At 46.4% G+C, this 23970-nt stretch overlaps 2 protein-coding genes across 2 annotated transcripts; both read left to right on the top strand.

Moving 5' to 3' along the window:
* Positions 1-4688: 4688 nt before the first annotated feature.
* On the top strand, positions 4689-10543 carry LOC127292301 (exocyst complex component EXO84B). Its single transcript, XM_051321666.2, has 7 exons — positions 4689-5043; positions 6205-6302; positions 6901-7936; positions 8309-8821; positions 9593-9781; positions 9884-10017; positions 10129-10543. The coding sequence occupies exons 1-7, from the start codon at positions 4846-4848 to the stop codon at positions 10289-10291; spliced, it is 2331 nt and encodes a 776-aa protein (XP_051177626.1). The 5' UTR covers positions 4689-4845; the 3' UTR covers positions 10292-10543.
* Positions 10544-11384: 841 nt separating this feature from the next.
* On the top strand, positions 11385-12312 carry LOC127292302 (germin-like protein 3-7). The gene has a single exon (XM_051321668.2). The coding sequence runs from the start codon at positions 11503-11505 to the stop codon at positions 12199-12201; it is 699 nt and encodes a 232-aa protein (XP_051177628.1). The 5' UTR covers positions 11385-11502; the 3' UTR covers positions 12202-12312.
* The last annotated feature ends 11658 nt before the right edge of the window (positions 12313-23970 follow it).

Genomic DNA, 23970 nt, shown 5'->3' with positions numbered 1-23970 from the left:
GTTGACAACAACAAACACCTCTCAAAATTTTACTTTTATGCTCTCTTTATGTTTTCAAAATCAAAGCTCTAGCACAAATATAGCAATCGATGCTTTCCTCTTTGAAGGACCATTCTTTTACTTTTATGTTGAGTCAGTTTACCTATCTCTCTCCATCTCAAGAAGCAAACACTTGTGTGAACTGTGCATTGATTCCTACATACTTGCATATTGCACTTGTTATATTACTTTACATTGACAACTATCCATGAGATATACATGTTATAAGTCGAAAGCAACCGCTGAAACTTAATCTTCCTTTGTGTTGCTTCAATATCTTTACCTTGAATTATTGCTTTATGAGTTAACTCTTATGCAAGACTTATTGATGCTTGTCTTGAAGTACTATTCATGAAAAGTCTTTGCTATATGATTCACTTGTTTACTCATGTCATATACATTGTTTTGATCGCTGCGTTCATTACATATGCTTACAATAGTATGATCAAGGTTATGATGGCATGTCACTCCAAAAATTATCTTTGTTTATCGTTTACCTGCTCAGGACGAGCAGAAACTAAGCTTGGGGATGCTGATACGTCTCCGACGTATCGATAATTTCTTATGTTCCATGCCACATTATTGATGATATCTACATGTTTTATGCATACTTTATGTCATATTTATGCATTTTCCGGAACTAACCTATTGACGAGATGCCGAAGGGCAGTTCTTTGTTTTCTGCTGTTTTTGGTTTCAGAAATCCTAGTAAGGAAATATTCTCGGAATCGGACGAAATCAACGCCCAGCATCCTATTTTTCCACGAAGCTTCCAGAACACCCGAGAGTCGCCAGAGGGGAGCCCTGGTGGGCCCAGGAGGTAGGCCGGCGCGGCCCAGGCCCTGGCCGCGCCGCCCTATCATCTCACCGCCTCTTCGACCCTCTGACGCCGCCTCTTCGCCTATTTAAGCCCTCTCGACCTAAATCCTCGATACGGAAAAGCCACGGTACGAGAAACCTTCCAGAGCCGCCGCCATCGCGAAGCCAAGATCTGGGGGACAGGAGTCTCTGTTCCGGCACGCCGCCGGGACGGGGAAGTGCCCCCGGAAGGCTCCTCCATCGACACCACCGCCATCTTCATCAACGCTGCTGTCTCCCATGAGGAGGGAGTAGTTCTCCATCGAGGCTCGGGGCTGTACCGGTAGCTATGTGGTTAATCTCTCTCCTATGTACCTCAATACAATGATCTCATGAGCTGCCTTACATGATTGAGATTCATATGAGTTTTGTACCACTATTCATCTATGTGCTACTCTAGTGATGTTATTAAAGTACTCTATTCCTCCTGCATGATGTAATGTGGACAGTGTGTGCATCATGTAGTACTTGGCGTAGTTTATGATCGTGATCTCTTGTAGATTGTGAAGTTAACTATTACTATGATGGTATTGATGTGATCTATTTGGTTATGTTGATCTATCTTGCACTCTAAGGTTATTTAAATATGAACATTGAATATTGTGGAGCTTGTTAACTCCGGCATTGAGGGTTCGTGTAATCCTACGCAATTAGTGGTGTTCATCATCCAACAAGAGGGTGTAGAGTCTAGCATCTATCTATTTATTTATGTGATCAATGTTGAGAGTGTCCACTAGTGAAAGTATAATCCCTAGGCCTTGTTCCTAAATACTGCTATCGCTGCTTGTTTACTGTTCTACTGTATTTGTACTGTCTGCAATATTACCACCATCCATCACACGCCAGTCCTGGACAGCAAAGCACTTTTCTGGCGCCGTTGCTACTGCTCATATTTATTCATACCACCTGTATTTCACTATCTCTTCGCCGAACTAGTGCACCTATTAGGTGTGTTGGGGACACAAGAGACTTCTTGCTTTGTGGTTGCAGGGTTGCTTGAGAGGGATATCTTTGACCTCTTCCTCCCTGAGATCGATAAACCTTGGGTGATCCACTTAAGGGAAACTTGCTGCTGTTCTACAAACCTCTGCTCTTGGAGGCCCAACACTGTCTACAAGAATAGAAGCTCCAATAGACATCAGTGTCGTGTGAACGTCGACTACACGACACTTCACCTTTATGGGCCTAGGGGAATGCATCTTGTACTCGTTTGCCGATTGCGGGGTTGCCAGAGTGACAGAAACCTAAGCCCCCGTTGGTATATCGATGCAGGAGGGATAGCAGGATCTCAGAGTTTAAGGCTGTGGTTAGATTTATCTTAATTACTTTCTTGTAGTTGCGGATGCTTGCAAGGGGTATAATCACAAGTATGTATTAGTCCTAGGAAGGGCGGTACATTAGCACAGGTTCACCCACACAACACTTATCAAAACAATGAAGATTAATTAGCCGTATGTAGCGAAAGCACTAGACTAAAATCCTGTGTGTCCTCGAGAACGTTTGGTCATTATAAGTAAACAAACCGGCTTGTCCTTTGTGCTAAAAAGGATTGGGCTACTCGCTGCAATTGTTACTCTCGCACTTTACTTACTCGTATTTTATTCATCTGCTACATCAAAACCCCCTGAATACTTGTCTGTGAGCATTTACAGTGAATCCTTCATCGAAACTGCTTGTCAACACCTTCTGCTCATCGTTGGGATCGACATTCTTACTTATCGAAGATACTACGATACACCCCCTATACTTGTGGGTCATCACTTCTTCTTGTTGAAAGGGTCGTCGTTGCTAACAGTGCTCGCGTCCTAGTAGAATCCTATTTAAAGGACAACAACTAGGGACGTTCTAAGAGCCTCTCTAGTCGCATCCCCGAGCTTTCCCACAAATGATTTTGTGGCGCCCCAGACAGTTAATTGTGCCTAACCATGCGTCCCAAAGGGCATTTATATCTGGCGCGGACCAATATGGTGTCAGGCACCCCCTGCCTATCCCTGCTACACATGGGTCGTTGCGTGGGCGCCGGACGCAACGCGCAACGGTGCGACGAGTGGCAGGCATGTCGGGTTAGTGGCTCTAGCGCAAGGCGGCAACTTTTCCCTAATGTGGCGACAATTTTCGAGGCAGAGGCAGGCGAGATGTCCCATAGCCGCTGACCATCCTACTCATTGGGTTAATGATGTTCCCTTTCTTTCGCCCACTGCTTCTTGCCCTTTCGTCGCTGCTTCTGGCCCTCTCGCTGATGCTTCCAACGCCAACCCGACCTATAAACCACGCCACTCGACGCCATCGTCACCGCAGTCGTTGTCGTTGCACATTCTCTTCTCTCCACGTACACAAAAATGACGTGCCGCCACGCTACGACCTACTCCATGTTAGGCCTCAACAGACGCAGCAGCCCGACACCTCCACCTCCACCTGCAGTAGAACCAGCAACGCCTCCGATCGAGCCCGGGCTTGGCAAGGATGAGATGGAGGAGTTTGCCTCCCTCGAGGAGTTGTACTTCATGGCTGACATGGAGCAGGAGGTGGCGGCGGAGGACCTGGAGGAGTGGGAGGAGGAGAACGACGACGACCTGGAGGAGGACGATGACCTGGAGGACTAGAGCGCCGGGTCGGGAACGGAGGAGAAGTCTGTGGAGCAGAAGGCCATTCTCAAGTCCTACAAGACTCTTAAGAAGGAGCATGAAGACACTCGTGTCCGTGACGAGGCCTTCTAAGAGTAGTGGCGACACATCGCTGGCATCTCCGTCGAACATGCGTCCATTGAGGACGGGGCTCGCTGCCTCATGGCGGACGACGACATCGGCTCCACGATGACGCGCGTGAACACCAGCTCTTGCGTCGGTGATGCGGAAGGAGCGGCGAGGATGGAGCGAGGTCGTCAAGCATCCAGAAGGATGGCAAGTAGGACAGGGTCTGCTTGTAGCCGTTTACATTCAATCTAGATAAACAAAATTTGAATGATAACCTTCATTCATTGTTTTTTTTGGGGGGGGGGGGGGGGGCGTTTAGGGGACGCGACAACACCCACCCGGAAACAACACCACCGAGCGGTGTTGCCAAACACTTGGGCTTCGTTCGGCTGCAGAGGGACCGATCCACGATCTAATCCGGGGAGTAATTGGGTGAACCCCAATCATCACCCAAATCCCCACTAACCCCTTCCTCTGCTAATCCCCTCACTTAGTGCCATTGGGTTAATCCCTACACAAATCCACGGCCCCCTCCGATAGTGCTTCTTCTTCTCCAGCGAAATCAACGTGACAGAGAAAGGGAGCGAGAGGGAGGGGGAGAGAGAGAGAGAGCCTGAGTGTCTCGTCGCTGCCGTCAGCTTCTCCGGTGTGAGGGTACGGGGGAGATGGACATCACGGAGGCTAAGGTTTCCGCCGAGCTCCATGGTGCCGGCTAGGCTCCCCGACAACTCATCGCCATCCTTCCGTGGTTCCGCCACCAGCCCGTGCTAGCGAAGAAAATCGGGAAAGAGAGAGAGAGCTCGAAGACTATTGGGAATTCTTCCCACGGGTGAGGTCAAGAGTTTTCCTACCCGGTGGAACGAGGTGGTTTGTGGGGAAATTGGACGGGGTGAAATCCCGAAAGGTTTTAACCGAACACGTCATGACAGTGGGCCAGGATTAAACCCGATGGTGTCGAGCCCGGTTGACCCACGGGGATTTAGCCAGGATCCTGGCCGGGTTGGGGTGAAACGAACAAGGCCTTGACGCGGTGCTTCTGCCGGACACGTTACACACCTATGGCAACCGTCAAACAAAAGTCTCCATTCCGGCATTCCCATTCCCTTCCTAAACAACTCGACAAAATCCAAACCACAGACCAGCCCAAACCGTGTCACGAAAGCGTCAGACACCGCGAGCCGAGCTGTAACCCAGCTTCTAGAACCTTCCGCCGGCGCGCGCGCGCGCGCGCTAGGGTTGCCCGCCGGCCGCAGCGATGGCGTCGGCCGCCAAGTCGTCGCGGTCACGCCCGGCCGGCCACTCCGGCGTGCACCCGATGCACGCGGCCGCGGGGGGCGCCGGCGGCGGCGACGGCGCCGGGTCGCGGCTCGCCGACAAGCTCAAGATATTCAAGACCGACAAGTTCGACCCCGACTCCTACGTGCAGTCCAAGTGCCAGACCATGAACGAGAAGGTAAGGGATCGCCGACCCCGTTGGAATAGGAAATTCGCTTTGGTAGTGTTGCGGCGGCGGGAAAGCTTTAGTTTCGTGTCCCAGAGGTGTGTGCTTAGGTACGGGATTTTGGAGCTTCCCAAGTGCTAATTGGGCACGGTTATGGTTTCTATTAATAGAAATGTGCTCGAGGAAACCTTTCTGTCTGGGGCTAATTATGGGAAAGGTTGGTAACGTGGTGCGAAAGTACGGATAGTTTGATTGTACTGATTAAGTTTTGTGGCAAAATTTTGATCGAAGTGCCTATACCAGATAATATAGAACTACGAGGTGACTCAAATAGAGTTAAGGATGACTCTATAAGTTGGTTTCATTTTGATTAACGGAGCCGGGGCGGCGCCCTTTCGCTCTACAGAATTCAGATTCAGTTTGGATGATAAGTCTTCCTGTCGCGAGCTTCTACTCCAGCTTGGAAGAAGAACTAACTCAAATAGACGTTAGTTCTGAATTATCTCGGGGCACCACATAAATTTCTGTAGCTCATGTATGTGAATAATTGGGAAAGAGGAATGCAAAGTTTGCAGCGAACATTTCTGATCGTGTGATTTGCTTTTGGTCAGAGGGAGATAGAGTCACTTTAATTTTGTGAGTTCAGTTGTAGGTAGTCGATGTTATGGTTCATTCAGTGAACAGATACTTGCTTGCAAAGTCATACGATTCATTCAGAGATTGCAGATTTTCTCAATTTATGGACGCACCTCGCTCGGAAACAAACTCACTGATCATTTGTAGTTCTCTATTTAACTGGTGTTACTTTTAAGCAGAGGGAGATCAACTCCCATCAATGCACTGATCAATCTACATTATTTTGGAAACATCAGGTTTCTCTATGAGCACTTTGTTGTTGGAGTAACGTATGGATTGATCTCTTCCTCTATATAAGTTAAATTCAAATAGGTTATGTTTGGACTTTGGGGATACTATGGTTTAGGATCCTCTTTTTTTGCAATCGCACAATGTCATGTACATCAGGTTTTTTTATGTAAATTTAGTCTTCCAAATTGTGCTGTTGTTTGCTCATGCATGTTTTTGTCAAGTGTATTGCACTTGAATTTATCACTGACAAATTACACGAAATGCTTTGAAAAATCAAGTGTGACTGAAGTTCAAAGTTTATGACAGGAAATAAGACAACTGTGTTCTTATCTGCAAGACCTAAAGAAGGCTTCTGCTGAAGAGATGCGTAGAAGTGTATATGCTAACTATGCTGCATTCATCAGGTAGCTAGAAGTGTATTTGCTAATTATGCTCTATTCATCAGGTGTGAAATTGAAGTTAATTATACTTATGAGAGTATCTTCATGAAACACTTAATATTTGGCCTGATAAATTCCCCTTTCTTAGTTTTGTTTCTTTAAATTGGTGCACGTCTGTGTGCGCTAGCATGCTTTACTGCTAATACTATGGTCCCTCAACTGCTGCACGGTCAATAAGAGCAGCAGCACTTCTTGGAACATATTTTTTCATGGACTTTAAGTTCAATCCATATATTGTAAGAACTAGATTGTCTCCAGTAAATATTTGAGAACAAGGAGACGGCACTTTCTTGGTAACAGTTCCTCTTTTGTTCTGAGTGCCGGTGTTCACTTACTTTTCTTGTCCTTCTATGGTGGCATCCTGTTTTCAAATCATTGCTTGTCCCATTTCATAATTCTTCTTTATCGAAAAATTTCATAATTCTTGTCGTGGTTTTAGTTTAAAACCACGACAAGAATTATGGAACGGAAGGAGTACATTCAACTCCTGTGTTCTTCCTCTCTACAACCCATTTCATGACTTTCGAACACAGTGTCTAAAAATTACTCTCTTGGTTATCAGAACATCAAAAGAGATATCGGACCTCGAAAGGGAGCTGCAATCTATCAAAAATCTGCTAAACACGCAGTCAGCTCTAATTCATGGCCTTTCCGAAGGAGTTCAGATCGATTCCTTGACTACAGGACCTGAAGATTCTGAAGAAGAGAGCTTCTCTACTGTTGAAGACCAGGAGCTTTCAGAAATTCAGAACTGGTATACTGATTTTCCCGAGAGGCTTGATGTCTTGCTGGCTGAGAGAAGAGTGGATGAAGCACTGGATGCCCTGGATGAAGCAGAGCGAATCGCTGCTGATGCAAAGCAGAAGCAAACTCTTTCCACAGCTGAAATTCTTGCTTTGAAGAGGTCTATCTCTGACAACCGTCAGAAGTTGTCAGATCAGCTTGCCGAAGCTGCTTGCCAGTCTTCTACTTGCGGCATTGAACTACGTGCTGCAGCTTCTGCTCTCAAGCGACTTGGTGATGGACCCCGTGCTCATAGTTTGTTGCTCAGTGCACATAACCAAAGGCTTCAGGGCAACATACAAACGACCCATCCATCTAGCACAGCATATCGTGGGGCGTACACAGCGGCTCTTGCAAAACAAGTTTTTTCTGCTATATCTCATGCTCTCAGTGACTCTATGGAAGTCTTTGGTGATGAACCATCTTATGCATCTGAAGTAGTTACCTGGGCTACTAAGCAGGCAATGTTATTTGCCTTGCTTGTAAAGAGGCACGCTCTAGCCTCTTGTGCAGCCAGTGGGGGTTTAAGAGCTGCTGCAGAATGCGTGCAAATAGCACTTGGTTATTGCTCCTTGCTAGAAGCTCGTGGTCTGTCACTTTCAGGAGTTGTGATGAAACAGTTCAGACCCTGTGTTGAGCAAGCATTAGATTCCAGTTTGAGGAGAATTGAAGAGAGTACTTCTGCTTTAGCTGCAGCTGATAACTGGGTACTAGTCTATTCCCCAACTGGTATACGACCATTTGCTAGATCATCTGCTGGTAATATGGCACCCAAGCTCTCAAGCAGTGCTCATAGGTTCAATTCGATGGTTCAGGTAACGCTCTAGTTCGTGACAGATGTTTCAGACTATTAATTGGGGTCCTTTTGCTCTCCCATATTTTCTTGGTTAATTTGATACTTTCAAGGTTTTTTTTTTAACTCCTTAAGGTGAGAACCTCTAGAGAATCCTCTATTTTCTCTGTCGAAAAATAGAGGATACTTCCAAGATTTTTTTTTTAAACTTCTTAAGGTGAGAATCAAATCAAAACTCAAAGAGGCCATTCTTGCAACAAAAGACAGATTCTTAAGCATATGGCAGCTGCTTATATTCTTCTGCTTCATGGGACTCTTCCCTTGCGATATATTTACAGTGTTTTCTTTCTATTTTGAGGATCAATACATGTAGTAATCTTATTTTGATTTGTAGGATTTCTTTGAGGATGTTGGGCCACTGCTTAGCCTGCAGTTAGGTGGTTCTACAATGGATGGGCTTCTAAAAATATTCAATACATATATTGATTTGCTCGTAAGTGCTCTACCGGGCTCAATGGATGATGAAGCGAATTTGGAAGGTTTAGGCAATAAGATTATTCGCATGGCAGAGACTGATGAGCAGCAGTTAGCATTATTAGCCAATGCATCCTTACTTGCTGAAGAGTTGTTACCTAGAGCAGCTATGAAGCTGCCATCTGTAAACCAGACCAGCATGGATAGTATGCCTAAAAGGGGTCCAGAGAAGCAAAACCGTGCATCAGAGCATCGTGAATGGAAAAGGAAGCTGCAACGTATGGTGGACAAACTTAGAGATAGTTTCTGCAGGCAGCATGCTCTTGCTCTTATATTCACGGAAGAAGGTGACACTCATCTGAGCGCAGAAATGTATATCAATATGGATAATAATGTTCAGGAGATAGAATGGGTCCCTTCTCTAATTTTTCAGGTACCTACAGGTTTCTATCCCTTAAAAACTTGATGGATAAATCTTATATTTAATACCATTTTGAAGAATATGATCTACTATGGCAAGTGTCATCATGCTGGTTATTGTATGCTATTAAACGTTTTTTTATGGTGAGACTATATTCAATAGAATGTTGATTGTCGATGGATATTAGTGGCAGTTTGACTGACTTGTAGGGTGAACAAGTCTATCAGCTCTCATTAGTCTATGATTCAGCACTACTTTCTTTTCATATGTGGTAAAAACATCGTACTATGCATGCATATACTGTCCTGGTGTTGTTTTTGATTGTTGTGTCGATGAAAAGCAGTAGTGCTGTTTTCTATCAAGTAAGAGAAAAAACAAAATAACTGAACAAAGTTACAAAGAAGCAGGGGGAGGGGTGAGGGCTATACAGAAGGATAATACAAGCGGTGGATGTTTGTATTGTGTGATTAGCCACAAGTTAGTATATTTATTTTATCAAATCAAAATAGTACCTCTATTGCAGGTCAAATTCATGGGTTCGGCCACACCAATAACTTTTTAAAAAGTGTCTTCTGTAGGAAAGACAAATTGCGAGAAAACGTGTGCCCTTAATCGCTTAAAGAAATGCCAACCATTTGAACTTAACTGGAACTCGATACTGGAGGGTAGTGTTTTGTCAGTGTGCAGATAACAAATCATGGAGCTTGAGCAGTCAGCTGTATTTTGCAAATCTTCCCAAGAAACTATATCCTTCTGCAGCATCTCATCTGCAGTTGATTGCAGGAACTTTATGCAAAACTACACAGGATGGCGGGCATTGCCACCGAGATGTTTGTTGGCAGGGAAAGATTTGCTACATTGCTAATGATGCGGCTGACAGAAACAGTCATATTGTGGCTCTCAGAGGACCAGACCTTTTGGGAGGAAATTGAAGAGGGGCCAAGGGCTCTGGGGCCCCTTGGACTTCAGCAGGTGAGCTCATTTCCTCTCTTATATATATTTTTTAACTTGAGAGCCATTTCCTCCTTTTTTATGCCACCAATTATTGTTATTATTTAACACTTTCCTTTGCAGTTCTACCTGGACATGCAATTTGTGATCCTTTTCGGGCAAGGCCGTTTCTTGTCCCGGCATGTACACCAAGTCATATTGAACATCATCGACAGAGGGATGGCAGCATTCTCTGCTACTGGATTGGATCCTGATAGGTATCTTACTATTTATCCGACTCCCATATTGTGTTCTAATAAATTCTTACTGAACCAATTTACTTGTGCCTAAACTGAAATCTGACGTAGCAGAATATTAATTTCTTGCAGTGCGCTTCCAAGCGACGATTGGTTCATCGACGTTGCACAGGACACCATCAGCAGGATCAGTGGGAAGGCTCAAACTACTACCTCGGAGAGGGAGGTGCACAGCCCGACGGCCTCCGTCTCAGCGCAGTCCGTGTCATCTGTCAGATCTCACGGCAGCTCCTAGTTCGCACCCCGTGCAACCATCTTCCGTGGACAGGTCCTTGCAGTACATTTGTAAAGCAATATAGCGTATTTCTCCCCTCCACTTTTTCATCTGTATGATATCTTTTCCCTGTATATAAAGGTTCCACCTCTTTGTTCGGCATGTAGACTAGTGTTGTGCAGCTAGTTAGTTGTGATTGTACAGCACAGTGAGTATAGCCAAAAGAAATCCTTCGCATTGGAGTCACAAAAGAAGAAAAAACATTCCTCTGAATCGTGACATTGTATCTAGTGCGTATTCCATGACCTGTGTGCAAGGTCAGTTCGTTTTCCATTGTAGAACACGATGTACCAGGACAGACCAGGTCTCCTTTTATACAAAATCACAAGCCGTACACATCACACGGCAGTTCGTCATTGATGGCGATAATGATCATATACGACCAGTCTCCGGCTTGTAGAGTAATGTTCTGCATCAGGTTATGACTGCATAGCAGTGTTACACGGTGATTACAGGTAAAGATCATTTGCATTAGAGCCGCAAAAGAAGAAAAAACATCTCTCCGAATTGAGTTCAGAGCTAAGGTTTGTGTATTTGGTGAGCATTGACCTGCGTTCATGGTTCAGTTCACCTTCCATTGGGAACAAATGAACCACCTCATGACTGACCGGGTCTCAGCTTCCGATGCATGACAGTACACATCATCACACCATAGTCCGTCATCGATGGCGACAACGATCGTATGACCAGTCTCCAGTCTCCTCCTGTCATGTAATACAGGGCGTCGGATCTAGATCAGGTGGCTCGGATCGCAGCCCGCTGATGCTCCAGGATCTGAAAGCTTCCCCCTAGAAAAGAATCCAGATGATTGTCGCGTGGCACCAACCACAACTAACAAATTAGGGAGACCATGGTAAAAAAGAACTTCCGAGGCCATCATAAAGCATGGAATTTTTTTTTTTTGAGGGCTTAAAGCATGGAAATTTCGCCCCAAGACCTGTCCCCGTCTCAACACGAGTCACGGCAGATGACTTTTGTGAGTTTTGAACCCTTCAACCTCAAAAAAAAAGTCCTTTGACATTTGTTCCCCCTCCAAACTTCTGTTATATATACACAACCCAGCGTCTGTAAGTGACAGTACCAAAACACGTGCCCAACAATCTTGTTTACGAGTAAACTTTGCGAACAATCTTGTTTACGAGTAAACTTTGCGAACAATCTCATCATCGGCAATGGCGCGTTCCAGAGCCACGTCGAGACCGTCGCGGGTGCTCCAGTTAGCCGCGTTGGTGGTCACCGTGCTCGTGTCGGCGTGCGCAGCGGACCCGGAGCCGGTGCAGGACTTCTGCGTGGCCGTCGTCAGCAAGGGAGCAGATGATCAGCCGACGTTCCCGGGGTTCCCGTGCAAGCCAGAATCCACGGTGGTCTCCGAGGACTTCTTCTTCGCCGACCTGTCCCGCTCCGGCGCCGCCGCGGCGAAAGACAGCCCGTTCGGGTCCGCCGTGACGCCGGGCAACGTGCATGCCTTCCCGGGGCTCAACACCCTCGGCGTGTCCATCAACCGCGTCGACCTCGCCCCCGGCGGCGTTAACCCGCTGCACAGCCACCCTCGCTCCGCCGAGCTCGTGCACGTCATCGCCGGCGAGATGCTCGTCGGCTTCATCAGCACGGCAGGGAAGTTCTACTCCAAGGTCGTCGGGGAGGGGGAGAGCTTCATCATCCCGCGCGGCTTGGTGCACTTCCAGTACAACGCCGGCGGCAACAGCACCGCCAGGGCCGTCACGGTGTTCAACAGCCAGCTGCCCGGCGTGGTCCTCGCCGCGCCGTCGCTGTTCGGGGCCGAGCCGGAGATTCCCGATGCGGTGCTGGCCAAGAGCTTCCAGGTGGACGGCGAGATCATCAAGCTGCTCAAGTCCAAGTTCCAGAATTGACGTAACCATCTCGATCAAGCTGCCTTGCTAGCTTGGCTGAATTTGTATACTTGTACACCAGTAAATAGCGTTGCTTACTTGGTTCAAATTTCATTACATATATTTGGTGCATCAATAAAACTTCACACCACGACGTATCAAAGCTAAACAGTGTCACCCTAAATCTCAATTCGATCGAGCTAAAGCAAGAGAGATCGAACGATGAACACTGAGTTGTTTTGTGATGCGCTAACTGTCTGCAGCTTTTCTTACTCTTCCTTTTATTTCTCTGGAAAGGGAAACTACGCTAAGACACACGGTCCACTAGCATCCCACGACCTGATCGAGTTTCGTGCTCATCGATCTAGATTAGGCCAAGGTAGCGCAATCTCGCGACAACTGAAGAAGAACGGCTAACTATCTGTTGGATTATTAGGCAATTTTCGTGTGAGTTTAATTACTTAAAGCAACATTACAGATGCACAAGCATACTTAACCATACATATCAGACTAAGCACATGCATCAGATTTAAACATGAAACAAGTAGCAGTGCAAGGTAGGAGAGAAAAAACACGTACATCGCAACCGGGAAGGTCGCACTAGCAGCAGCAGCACCACCACCATGGGTATTGTTGATGTCGCCCATGGTGTAGTCGGATCTGTCGATGAAGCAGTCGAACCGGCGAAGATGAACACGAACAGCAGTGAGCAGTCGCGCCGAGACGCTCCCCAAAAATCTTATCGCCCGTCTCTCGGTGCAGGATCTCAACGGACGGGGTTTCGGAGGCCTGCTTTCCCGCACGGCTGTGCACGCAGTCGCCGGGATGGGGAAGACTAGAGAGTAGCGCAGCCAAAGGAACTTCGCGAGAGAGAGATCTAAGAGCACTTTTTTCCAGATCTGATCGGTCTCCTTGTATAACCTGGGAGGAGAGCCGCCCCGGCCGCGTTGCCACGCGTAGGAAGCCAGGGACACGCGGCGAGCATGCACATGCAGGTCGACACGTACCCAACTCAGTTGGTGCACCAAGCAAAAATTTAGGCTTCCTTGAGTGTGTCTCGAACTCGAGTCACGAAACGCGACGTGCGTGCGTGCGTGACGTGCCGAGACGGGGCGGGCAGAGGAGGAGGAGTGCGCGAGGGCTCCTTCTGTTCTCACTCACTTGGAATGACTAGAACAGCAGCACTTATATACCACTCCAACTCTCTCCCAACTAGCAATGTGGGACTAAACTTTGTCCCCCAAGGCTGTCCCAAGCTGCCAACGTGATGGGCCTTGAGATTTCAGGAATTGTAGACTACATGGGCTGCCTTATTGGGCTGCAACCCATCTACATTTAACAATCCCCCACCAGATCTCATATGCACATCAGATGACACATTAGTTCCATTCACTGTTTAATATACCTGCACTTCGGTGGAGACTGTTAAGTTGAACTTCCACTTAGGCAAGGTGCTACGCTTGACTACAACTGAACAATGGACTATGCCTTGAACTGTCAGTCTTTGTGCAACAAGTTTCGCTCAATGCCGGCACGGTACTAGGCTACCATAGCCTTACCCTCGGGTGGAGCTTATAAGTCATACTCCTCGGCCTTTCATGAGCTTACTAGAGATTCACCAAAATCTCCCACACTATGACCAGTAGTGTCACTCATATAGGTGTGTTCTTCAAAAGATCGCCCTGTAGGACAGCGTCTTCGCTCATCAAGAGCCGCTCAGAACACATTAAGACATTGTCAATCTGCCTTACAGTAGCTATGAGAGAATTGCATCTGCAGCGGAGTGGGAGTATTAAACTTTCTCTCAACACAGTTGTTCCGGTTTGTTTTCCCAGATCCTAGTTCACGGAATTTCCGATCACATAGGTTGGGTTACCCCCTCGGCAACTCAAGTGAGTCTCAAACCCATCTCCATTGATGCAAGGTCTATCATATTTCTTGATAGTCCTTTTGTGAAAGGATCTGCCAGATTTTTAGCACTTTGGACATAATCCAATGCTATCACTCCGGAGTTTCTCAGTTTTCTGACAGACTTCAGTCTCCTCTTGATATGTTTGGAACTTTTCATACTCCCTCTGTTCCATTCTATAGTGCCTATTGTTTTTTGGCACGGAAATTAGCGCAAAAGTATTTTTTACACAAGACCTCTAGCTGAACGATTTGAGATCAACGTACAATTTGGGAAATACATATCTTCCTAACTTACCATAACAATTTTGGGAGCTGAACGATTTGGGAGCTGAACAAGGAGGGGGTAATTGAAAAAAAGCTAAGCTAAAACCTTATATTCTGAAACAAATGCCAAAAATCTATAGGCACTATAGAAAGGAACGGAGGGAGTATTATCCTTAGAACTTTTCACTTTGACAATCATAGTTTGATTATCACAGTTCGTGAGGATGGCCGGCATTGGTTTTTCAACCATAGGCAAGTCCATCAAGAGCTCACGAAGCCATTCCGCTTCGACAGTAGCTGTATCTAGTGCTGTGAGTTCTGCTTCCATAGTTGACCTCGTTAAGATGGTCTGCTTGCAAGACTTCCAGGAAACAGCGCCACCACCAAGAGTGAAAACATATCCACTTGTGGTCTTCATCTTAGCATCAGAAATCCAATTGGAATCGTTATACCCTTCAAGTCCTCTTGGATACCCGGTATAATGGATTCCATAACTCATGGTTCCCTTTAGATAGCGCATCACTCTCTCAAGAGCATGCCAATGATCATCTCCCTGGTTGGCCACAAACCGGCTAAGTTTGCACACAGCAAACAAGATATCAGGCCTCGTAGCACAAGCTAAATACATAAGTGAACCAATGATTTGAGAGTATCTCAATTGATCTCTAGTTGCCTTTTCATTCTTTCGAAGCAAGACACTAGGATCATAAGGTGTGAGAGAAGATTTGCAATCAGCATAGCCAAATCTGCTCAACACCTTCTCAACATAATGAGATTGCACAAGAGTAATCCCATTATTCCCATCTCTCAATAGCTTGATGTTTAATATAACATCAGCTTCTCCAAGATCTTTCATCTCAAAACACTGACATGAAGGTTTTTACCTCCTCAATCACTTTGAGACTTGTCCCAAAAATTAGTATGTCATCCACATACAAGCATAGGACAACTCCCTCACCCCCACCATGGCGATAGTACACACATTTGTCAGCTTTATTAACAACAAAGCCCACAGATGTCAAAGTTCTTTCAAACTTCTCATGCCATTGTTTGGGTGCTTGTTTAAGACCATACAAAGATTTCTTTAATTTACACACCTTTCTTTCTTGACCTTGTAGTAAGAAACCATCAGGCTGTTCCATGTAAATTTCCTCGTCCAACTCTCCATTTAGGAAAGCCGTCTTAACGTCCATTTGATGAACGAGAAGACCGTGTGAGGCAGCCAATGACAGTAGTACTCGAATGGTGGTCAATCTCGCCACAGGTGAGTAGGTATCGAAGAAATCTTCGCCTTCCTTTTGGGTATAGCCTTTGGCTACAAGCCGAGCTTTGTACTTCTCAATAGTACCATCAGCTCTAAGCTTTTTCTTAAATACCCATTTACATCCTACAGGTTTGCACCCATAAGGACGCTCAGTTAACTCCCACGTTTCATTAGCCAAGATGGAATCCATCTCGCTTTGAACCGCTTCCTTCCAGTAGTCTGCATCAGGAGATGCGAGAGCTTCTGAAATGGTAGTGGGAGTATCATCCACAAGATACACAATGAAATCATTACCAAAAGACTTTGCAGTCCTTTGTCTCTTACTCCTTGTGGGAGCTTCATTGTCATCTTCATCAGAATCTGAACTCTCATTATCAGATTCCTCATCAGACTCCATAGGAGTTTCATGTATTGGATCAGATTCCCAACTAGACATGCCATGCATATCTCTCATAGGGAATATATCCTCAAAGAATGTAGCATCTCTTGATTCAAAGATGGTGCCAACATTCATGTCGTCCACTCCAGATTTCACCACAAGAAATCTATAAGCAATGCTATGGGCAGCATAGCCAAGAAAGACACAGTCCACAATTTTTGGTCCAAGCTTTCGCTTTTTGGTGATTGGCAAATGCACTTTAGCCAAACAACCCCAAGTTCGTAGGTAGGAGAGTGTTGGTCTTTTATTTTCCCATTCCTCATAAGGGGTTATCTCTTTATTCTTGGTTGGAACACGGTTTAGGACATGACATGAAGTCAATATGGCCTCCCCCACCATTCCTTGGATAAACCCGAAACATCTAACATGGCGTTAACCAAATCTGTTAGAGTACGGTTTTTCCTTTCCGCAATCACATTGGATTGTGGGGAATTGGGAGGCGTCCTCTCATGGATTATACCATGTTCCACACAGAATAAATTGAACTCATTAGAAAGTACTCTCCACCACGATCGGACCGAACCCTTTTTTGTCTTTCTTTCAAGTTGATTCTCAACTTCAGCCTTATAGATTTTAAAGAAATCAAGAGCCTCATCTTTGGTTTTCAGGAGATACACATAACAGTACCTAGTGGAATCATCAATTAAAGTCATGAAATATTTCTTTCCACCTATTGTCAACTCACCATTCATCTCACATAGATCTGAATGTATGAGCTCTAGTGGTGCCAAGTTTCTTTCCTTCGCAGGCTTGTGAGGCTTGCGAGGCTGCTTTGCTTGCACACAAGCATGGCACTTAAAGCCTTTGACAAAGGTGAATTTCGGAATTAAGCTCATATCAGCAAGCCGCGTCATACAACCGAAATTAACATGACAAAGTCGTGAATGCCAAACATTAGTTTCATTAACACTAGTGCTTACATGGTTCACAACATTATCACAGAAGTCTTCTAGAGAGAAGCGAAACATTCCCTCACATTCATATCCCTTTCCAACAAAAGTTCCATACTTAGACAGTACAACTTTATTGGACTCAAACACCAACTTAAACTCATCTTTCATAAGACGGGAGCCACTAACGAGATTCTTCTTGATAGAAGGGACATGCAACACGTTCCTCAGTTGCACGATCTTTCCCGAAGTAAACTTCATATCTACCGTGCCAACACCACGAACAGTAGCATGTAACCCATTCCCCATCATTACTGAGGAACCTCGGGCCTGATAAGAGGTAAACATGGAGATGTCAGCACACACATAAACATTGGCACCTGTATCAACCCACCATTATGTGGGATGAAACACCGAAAGAACAGTAGGTAATATATTACCATACCCTGTAGTTCCTTCCTCTGTGTTGCCAATGACCATGCTGACAGAATTTGAGTTATGTCCAGCCTGACATTTCTTTCCTTTGCGTTGTGGACAACGATTAGCCCAATGGCCTGTCTTGCCACACACCCAGCAAGGATCTTTCTTTTCCGTTTTCCCCTTCTTCTTGAAGTTGGTAGTCTGGGAGACTCCCTTGTTCTTTTCCTTGGACTTGTGGGCATTTTTCTGTACCATATTGGCAGCAGAACGTCCCTCGGTTCCTCCAGTGTGTTTGTATTTTGCCCTCGCCTTCTCCTCAACATCCAGAGAGCCCATGATATTCTCAACAGAGAACTCATGCCTCTGATGTTTCAGAGAAGTGGCAAAGTTCCTCCATGAAGGGGGAAGCTTGGCGACAATGCATCCCGCGACAAACTTGTCTGGTAGCACACACTTGAGGAGTGATACGTCCATTTTGCATCACTATTTTATATCATAATTTACTGTTATTCATTGATATATTTCATATTTAGAGATGCTACTTATGTTATTTCATATATTTTGCATGTTTCATGATTATTGGAGAATCGCGCACCGGAGTCAGGATTCTGCTGGAAAAAGCACCGTCAGAATGCAATATTTCGGAAGACCAACAATTGACGGAAATTACACGAAAAATCTTATTTTTCAGAAGACGGAGCTAGCCAAAAGGAGGAGACGAGGAGGGCCGCCATGGGCCCCCCATAGGCCAGAGCGGGCCTAGGCCTGGCTGCGCCACCTTGTGGGGAGGGGGCCCACAGCCCCCTCTGGCCACCTCTCCTTCGCGTACTTCTTCGTCCCGAAAACCTAAGATCCGGGGGATAGTCGCGAAGAGTCACAGCCGCCTCTGCGGGGCGGAAAACACCAGAGAGAAAAGAGCTCTCCGGCAGGTTGAAATCTGCCGAGGAAATTCCCTCCCGGAGGGGGAAATCGACGCCATCGTCACAGTCATTAAGCTGGACATCATTGGGATCATCATCACCATCATCTCCATCATAATCGACGCCATCTCCACCGCTGCACATCGTCACCGTTGTAACATCTAGGGTTGAATCTTGATTGTTTGATAGGGGAAACTCTCCCGGTATTGATTTCTACTTGTTATTGATGCTATTGAGTGAAACCATTGAACCAAGGTTTATGTTCAGATTGTTATTCATCATCATATCACCTCTGATCATGTTCCATATTAGGTCTCGTGAGTAGTTCGTTTAGTTCTTGAGGACATGGGTGAAGTCTAAATGTTAGTAGTGAATTATGTTGGGTAATATTCAATGGTTTGATATTTAAGTTGTGGTGTTATTCTTCTAGTGGTGTCATGTGAACGTCGACTACATGATACTTCACCTTTATGGGCCTAGGGGAATACATCTTGTATTCGTTTGCTAATTGTGGGGTTGCCGGAGTGACAGAAACCTAAACCCCCGTTGGTATATCGATGCAGGAGGGATAGCAGGATCTCAGAGTTTAAGGCTGTGGTTAGATTTATCTTAATTACTTTCTTGTAGTTGCGGATGCTTGCAAGGGGTATAATCACAAGTATGTATTAGTCCTAGAAAGGGCGGTGCATTAGCATAGGTTCACCCACACAACACTTATCAAAACAATGAAGATTAATCAGCTATATGAAGCGAAGGCACTAGACTAAATTCCCGTGTGTCCTCAAGAACGTTTGGTCATTATAAGTAAACAAACCGGCTTGTCCTTTGTGCTAAAAAGGATTGGGCCACTCGCTGCAATTATTTCTCTCGCATTTTACTTACTCGTACTTTATTTATCTGCTATATCAAAACCCCCTGAATACTTGTCTGTGAGCATTTACAGTGAATCCTTCATCAAAACTGCTCGTCAACACCTTCTGCTCCTCGTTGGGTTCGACACTCTTATTTATCGAAAGTACTACGATACACCCCCTATACTTGTGGGTCATCAAGGAGCTCAAGTTCCTTTGCCATGATCTGTTTCTCATGAGCCTGTTCTACTACAGATCGGTTCTCAACCATTCCGTAGTCATTGAACCGCTCCATAGCATACAGTTTACCTCCGGCATCGGCAGCACCAAACTTAGCGTCCAGTCCATCCCACAGTTTCTTCCCATTTCGAATGTGAAGATATGCATCAACCAACTTGTCTCCAAGCACACTTAGGACGGCACCCACAAAGATTACGGTGGCATCCCCGAACGCTTTATCCTCGTCAGGAGTAAGCGGACCTCCGGGAGTACCTTCCACAACTCGGTGCACGCCCATAGAAGTGAGCCACAAGAGGGTCTTACTCTGCCATCTCTTGAAATGAGAACCCGTAAACGGGCTCGGTTTGAGCGCAGCAGCAAAACCAGATGGTGAAAATTGCCTAAGCAAATAAGGTTTTTGGATTGTTGGATTATTAGGCAATTTCCGTGTGAGTTTAATTACCGAAAGAAACATTACAGATGCACAAGCATACTTAACCATACACATCAGACTAAGCACATGCATCAGATCTGAACATGGAACAAGTAGCAGTGCAAGGTAGGAGAGGAAAAACACGTACATCGCTACCGGGAAGGTCGCACTAGCAGCAGCAGCACCACCACCATGGGTATTGTTGATGTCGCCCATGGTGTAGTCGGATCTGTCGATGAAGCAGTCGAACCGGCGAAGATGAACACGAACAGCAGTGAGCAGTCGCGCCGAGACGCTCCCCAAAAACCTTATCGCCCGTCTCCCGGTGCAGGATCTCAACGGACGGGGTTTCGGAGGCCTGCTCTCCCGCACGGCTGTGCACGCAGTCGCCGGGATGGGGAAGACTAGAGAGTAGCGCAGCCAAAGGAACTTCGTGCGAGAGAGATCTAAGAGCACTTTTTTCCAGATCTGATCGGTCTCCTTGTATTGCCTGGGAGGAGAGCCGCCCCGACCGCGTTGCCACGCGTAGGAAGCCAGGGACACGCGGCGAGCATGCACATGCAGGTCGACATGTACCCAACTCAGTTGGTGCACCAAGCAAAAATTTAGGCTTCCTTGAGTGTCTCGAACTCGAACTCGAGTCACGAAACGCGACGTGCGTGCGTGCCGTGCCGAGCCGAGGCGGGGCGGGCGGAGGAGGGGGAGTGCGCGAGGGCTCCTTCTGTTCTCACTCACTTGGAATGACTATAACAGCATCCCTTATATACCACTCCAACTCTCTCCCAACTAGCAATGTGGGAGTAAACTTTGCCCCCCAAGGCTGTCCCAAGCTGCCAACGTGATGGGCCTTGAGATTTCAGAAATTGTAGACTACATGGGCTGCCTTATTGGGCTGCAGCCCATCTACATTTAACACTATCTCTCTAACGAAACTGAAAGTGTTAAAACTAAGGGTTTCTCTAAGGCTCAGTCGACTGAGACTCTATGTTTCAGTCGAATTATATTAGTGTGTTTCAATGCGGACCTAAATAAAGTGCAAACTAAAAGTAACCGGGGGATCGGAGCTGAGACAGGGTTTGAGAGATGCTTGTGTCGACGATCCCAATCTTGGTCCGCAGAGCGCAGTCCTTGGAAACGAACGTGCCCAAGTGGCTTTGCTATGTTTGTGCAGAACTGGGATTCTTGCAGAGGAAGATGGCAGATTTGTTGTCGATGAAGAGGGTCCACGTATTGTTGGGGTGGATGATACAAGGGCTAGCTTAGATGAGGTGAAGAGGGTTGCCTATATTGGATGTCCTGGACGAGATTGTTACATACACGATGTACCTAGGTTTAGCCCCTCACGGTGGAGATAAAGACCTACACCTGCTTTGATTATATTGATATATGTGTTTACAAGTTGTTGGAGGCGGAGATGGAGGCTAAGGTGGATGAATGTGATCTAGGGTTACTTCCTCTAGCCAAAGCCTTATATAGGTGGCTCGGTCTAGGGTTTACATCATACAGGTGAGTCACCCCAAAACCTAAGTCGACTACCAGCATTGGATCCTTAGATTGTTCTTCACGTTGACCTTCTATGGATCGATTGGGCCTCTGAGCCGATCCGGAATCTTGCGAGCGAGTCCATCAGGGAGGTGACTGGACTGGACCACCCTGGTCACTTTGGTGAGCCTACCGGTTGATTATTCCATCTTCATTAGCTCCAGATTGCATCAAGGACTTGCAATCGGCTTTGTTTCTTTGCTTGGAGTCGATTGTTGACTCGGCTAAGAGATGAACTGTTGGTGGAAAGTCGTTGAGGGATTCCTAAAACAAACAAAAACAAAGATATTGTTATCACCAGAATTTGACCGAGTCAGAGGTGGGCCGCGATCAAGATGGATTTAAAGAATATACATGGAAGAATTACGAGGATCGACCTGTTGTGCAAAGTTTGGGCTAGTTTGCCCTTATATCTGTAACATAGTAGATTACGTGTCGGTTAGTTAGAGTTTGCCTCGTGCACAGTTGGGATTATTCCCACGTTAGAAAGTCCCCTGGACTATAAATATGTATCTAGGGTTTATGAAATAAACAACAACCAACGTTCAACCACAAATCAATCTCGGCGCATCGCCAACTCCTTCGTCTCGAGGGTTTCTACCGGTAAGCATCATGCTGCCTAGATCGCATCTTGCGATCTAGGCAGTATAAGCTTTATGTTGTTCATGCGTTGCTCGTACTGAAGCCTTTTTGATGGCGAGCAACGTAGTTATCATAGATGTGTTAGGGTTAGCATTGCTCTTCGTATCATATGCTGTCGTAGTGCAACCCTTGCATGTCTAGCCGCCCTTACACCTATCTTAGGTGTAGGGGCGGCACCCCGCTTGATCATTATTTAGTAGATCCGATCCGTTACGGTTGCTCCTTGTTCTTCAAGGATTAGTTTAATGGGATTTCTATTTTCGTGCCCCTGGTTCGTTAGTTGTACTCAGTTTTCCCCAGCCTCTTAGTTTTTCCTCAGTTTTCCCCTCCCTCTAGTTTGAAACCCGTCGCAGACGCTCAGACGGGAGGGTTGCCGTCTGGTCAGAGGCCTTCACCGTTACCGGTGACGGCTAGGGAGCCGCGTTGGTGTTGAATTGACCGTTTCTTTCGAACTGTGTTGACTGTTGACTGGAGGAGCTCACCCAAAGCTTTCCACTCCGCCCGATACTGGAGGAGCTCACACACCGCCCCTCCGCCACCACGCCGTCCTGCCCTCCTACCTTATGGCGTCGTCCGCCGCCGAGCCGCCCCCGTCCCCACCACCACCACCGGGAGGCGGAGAGGGCTCCGCCTCCACCAGATCTGGATCTACCCCTTTCGTGGAGTTTGTATGTCCATCTGGTGTGCCAAATGTTCGCGTCAACCGCGGAGAAGATTGGGAATCGGAGGGATCTAACGCATGGATTCCATGCAGGTAAGCATCGATACGCCTATGTGAATTAACGGTAGGCAGTTTTTGAGCGCCAATCGTTGTTGCTCAACTAAGCTGCGTTGCTTTTCGAATAGGATTGATCCAGCTGGCTTTTCGGCTGGTGGCTAGGCTGGATTCTAGCTATACGCGTGATTCTAAACGCTATAAGAATGGGTTTTCTTCCACTGCGGTGGTTGCAACCACCATCTCGTTGAGGGATTTGAAAGCTAACATCTGCGGTCGATGCAGTGGAGCTCTTACGACGCAGTTCATTTCGAATATTTCAACACGGAGGGAAGATTTGTTCCACTAATTTCCGACGACGATGCGGGAATTCTTTTTGCTTTGAATGCTTCTTGCCGGTTCGGTAAAATTCGTATCCATGTGGACAGGGGCCGGGCATCATCTCTCTCAGTGGGGGGCATCATCGAGTGGTCGGGCATCATGTCTCTCTACTGCTGCTGCCTCTTCTAACAGTGTGCGCCGCGGCGCTCCTTGTAGGTCCACAGCAGCACCATCTGTCCCCAGTGCTAGTGGTAGCCAGATCGTTCGTACGGTCATTGTGGAGGACGATGCAGACATTGAGGATCAGCCTCCTCAAGATGATGAGGATGAGTTGATGTTTCTGAATTGGTAGATCGATGCGATGGCAGGCAATGGAGGATCAATACATGGAAGATATTGCTTTTGGTGCAGATTTGATGACAACGATGATGAAGAGAAGAATGAGAATGATGACAGCCTCGTTTTAGCCGATTACGAAGGTGAAGACTTGCCAACAATTGAGTGGAGCAGGGAGAATCCCCAGCTTGTAGAAGGCACCGTGTTTCAAACGATGATGGACTGCCGTAATGCAATTACTACATATCACATTCTCACTAAGAATAATTTTGAGGTTGTTAAAAGTGAGCCAGGTAGGTTCACAATTAAATGCCCATACCCAAGGTGTAGGTTTAGGCTGCATGCATCCACAATGCGCGAAGCAGCTTGGTTCGGTACTACGCCAACCGGTTGTGTATTTAGATCACGGTGTAAAATTTGTTATCTATTACCGACATCCCTTATCATTATGTTTCAGGTAAAGAAGAATAAGGAGATCCATAGGTGTCCACCTCTAGGGGAGAGCCGAGCTGAAAACAAAGCTAGCGAAGACTAGGTGGTTGGCGAGATATAATCCTAGATTGGCTGAGAGAAGATCCTTCACTTGGTCCATGACACTCGTAAAAAAGGTGGTTGAGAAGTAT

Source organism: Lolium perenne, chromosome 4, assembly GCF_019359855.2.
Source record: "Lolium perenne isolate Kyuss_39 chromosome 4, Kyuss_2.0, whole genome shotgun sequence".
NCBI lineage: Eukaryota > Viridiplantae > Streptophyta > Magnoliopsida > Poales > Poaceae > Lolium > Lolium perenne.
Note: the sequence above shows the minus strand (reverse complement) of the source record. Positions and strands in the feature narration are given on the sequence as shown.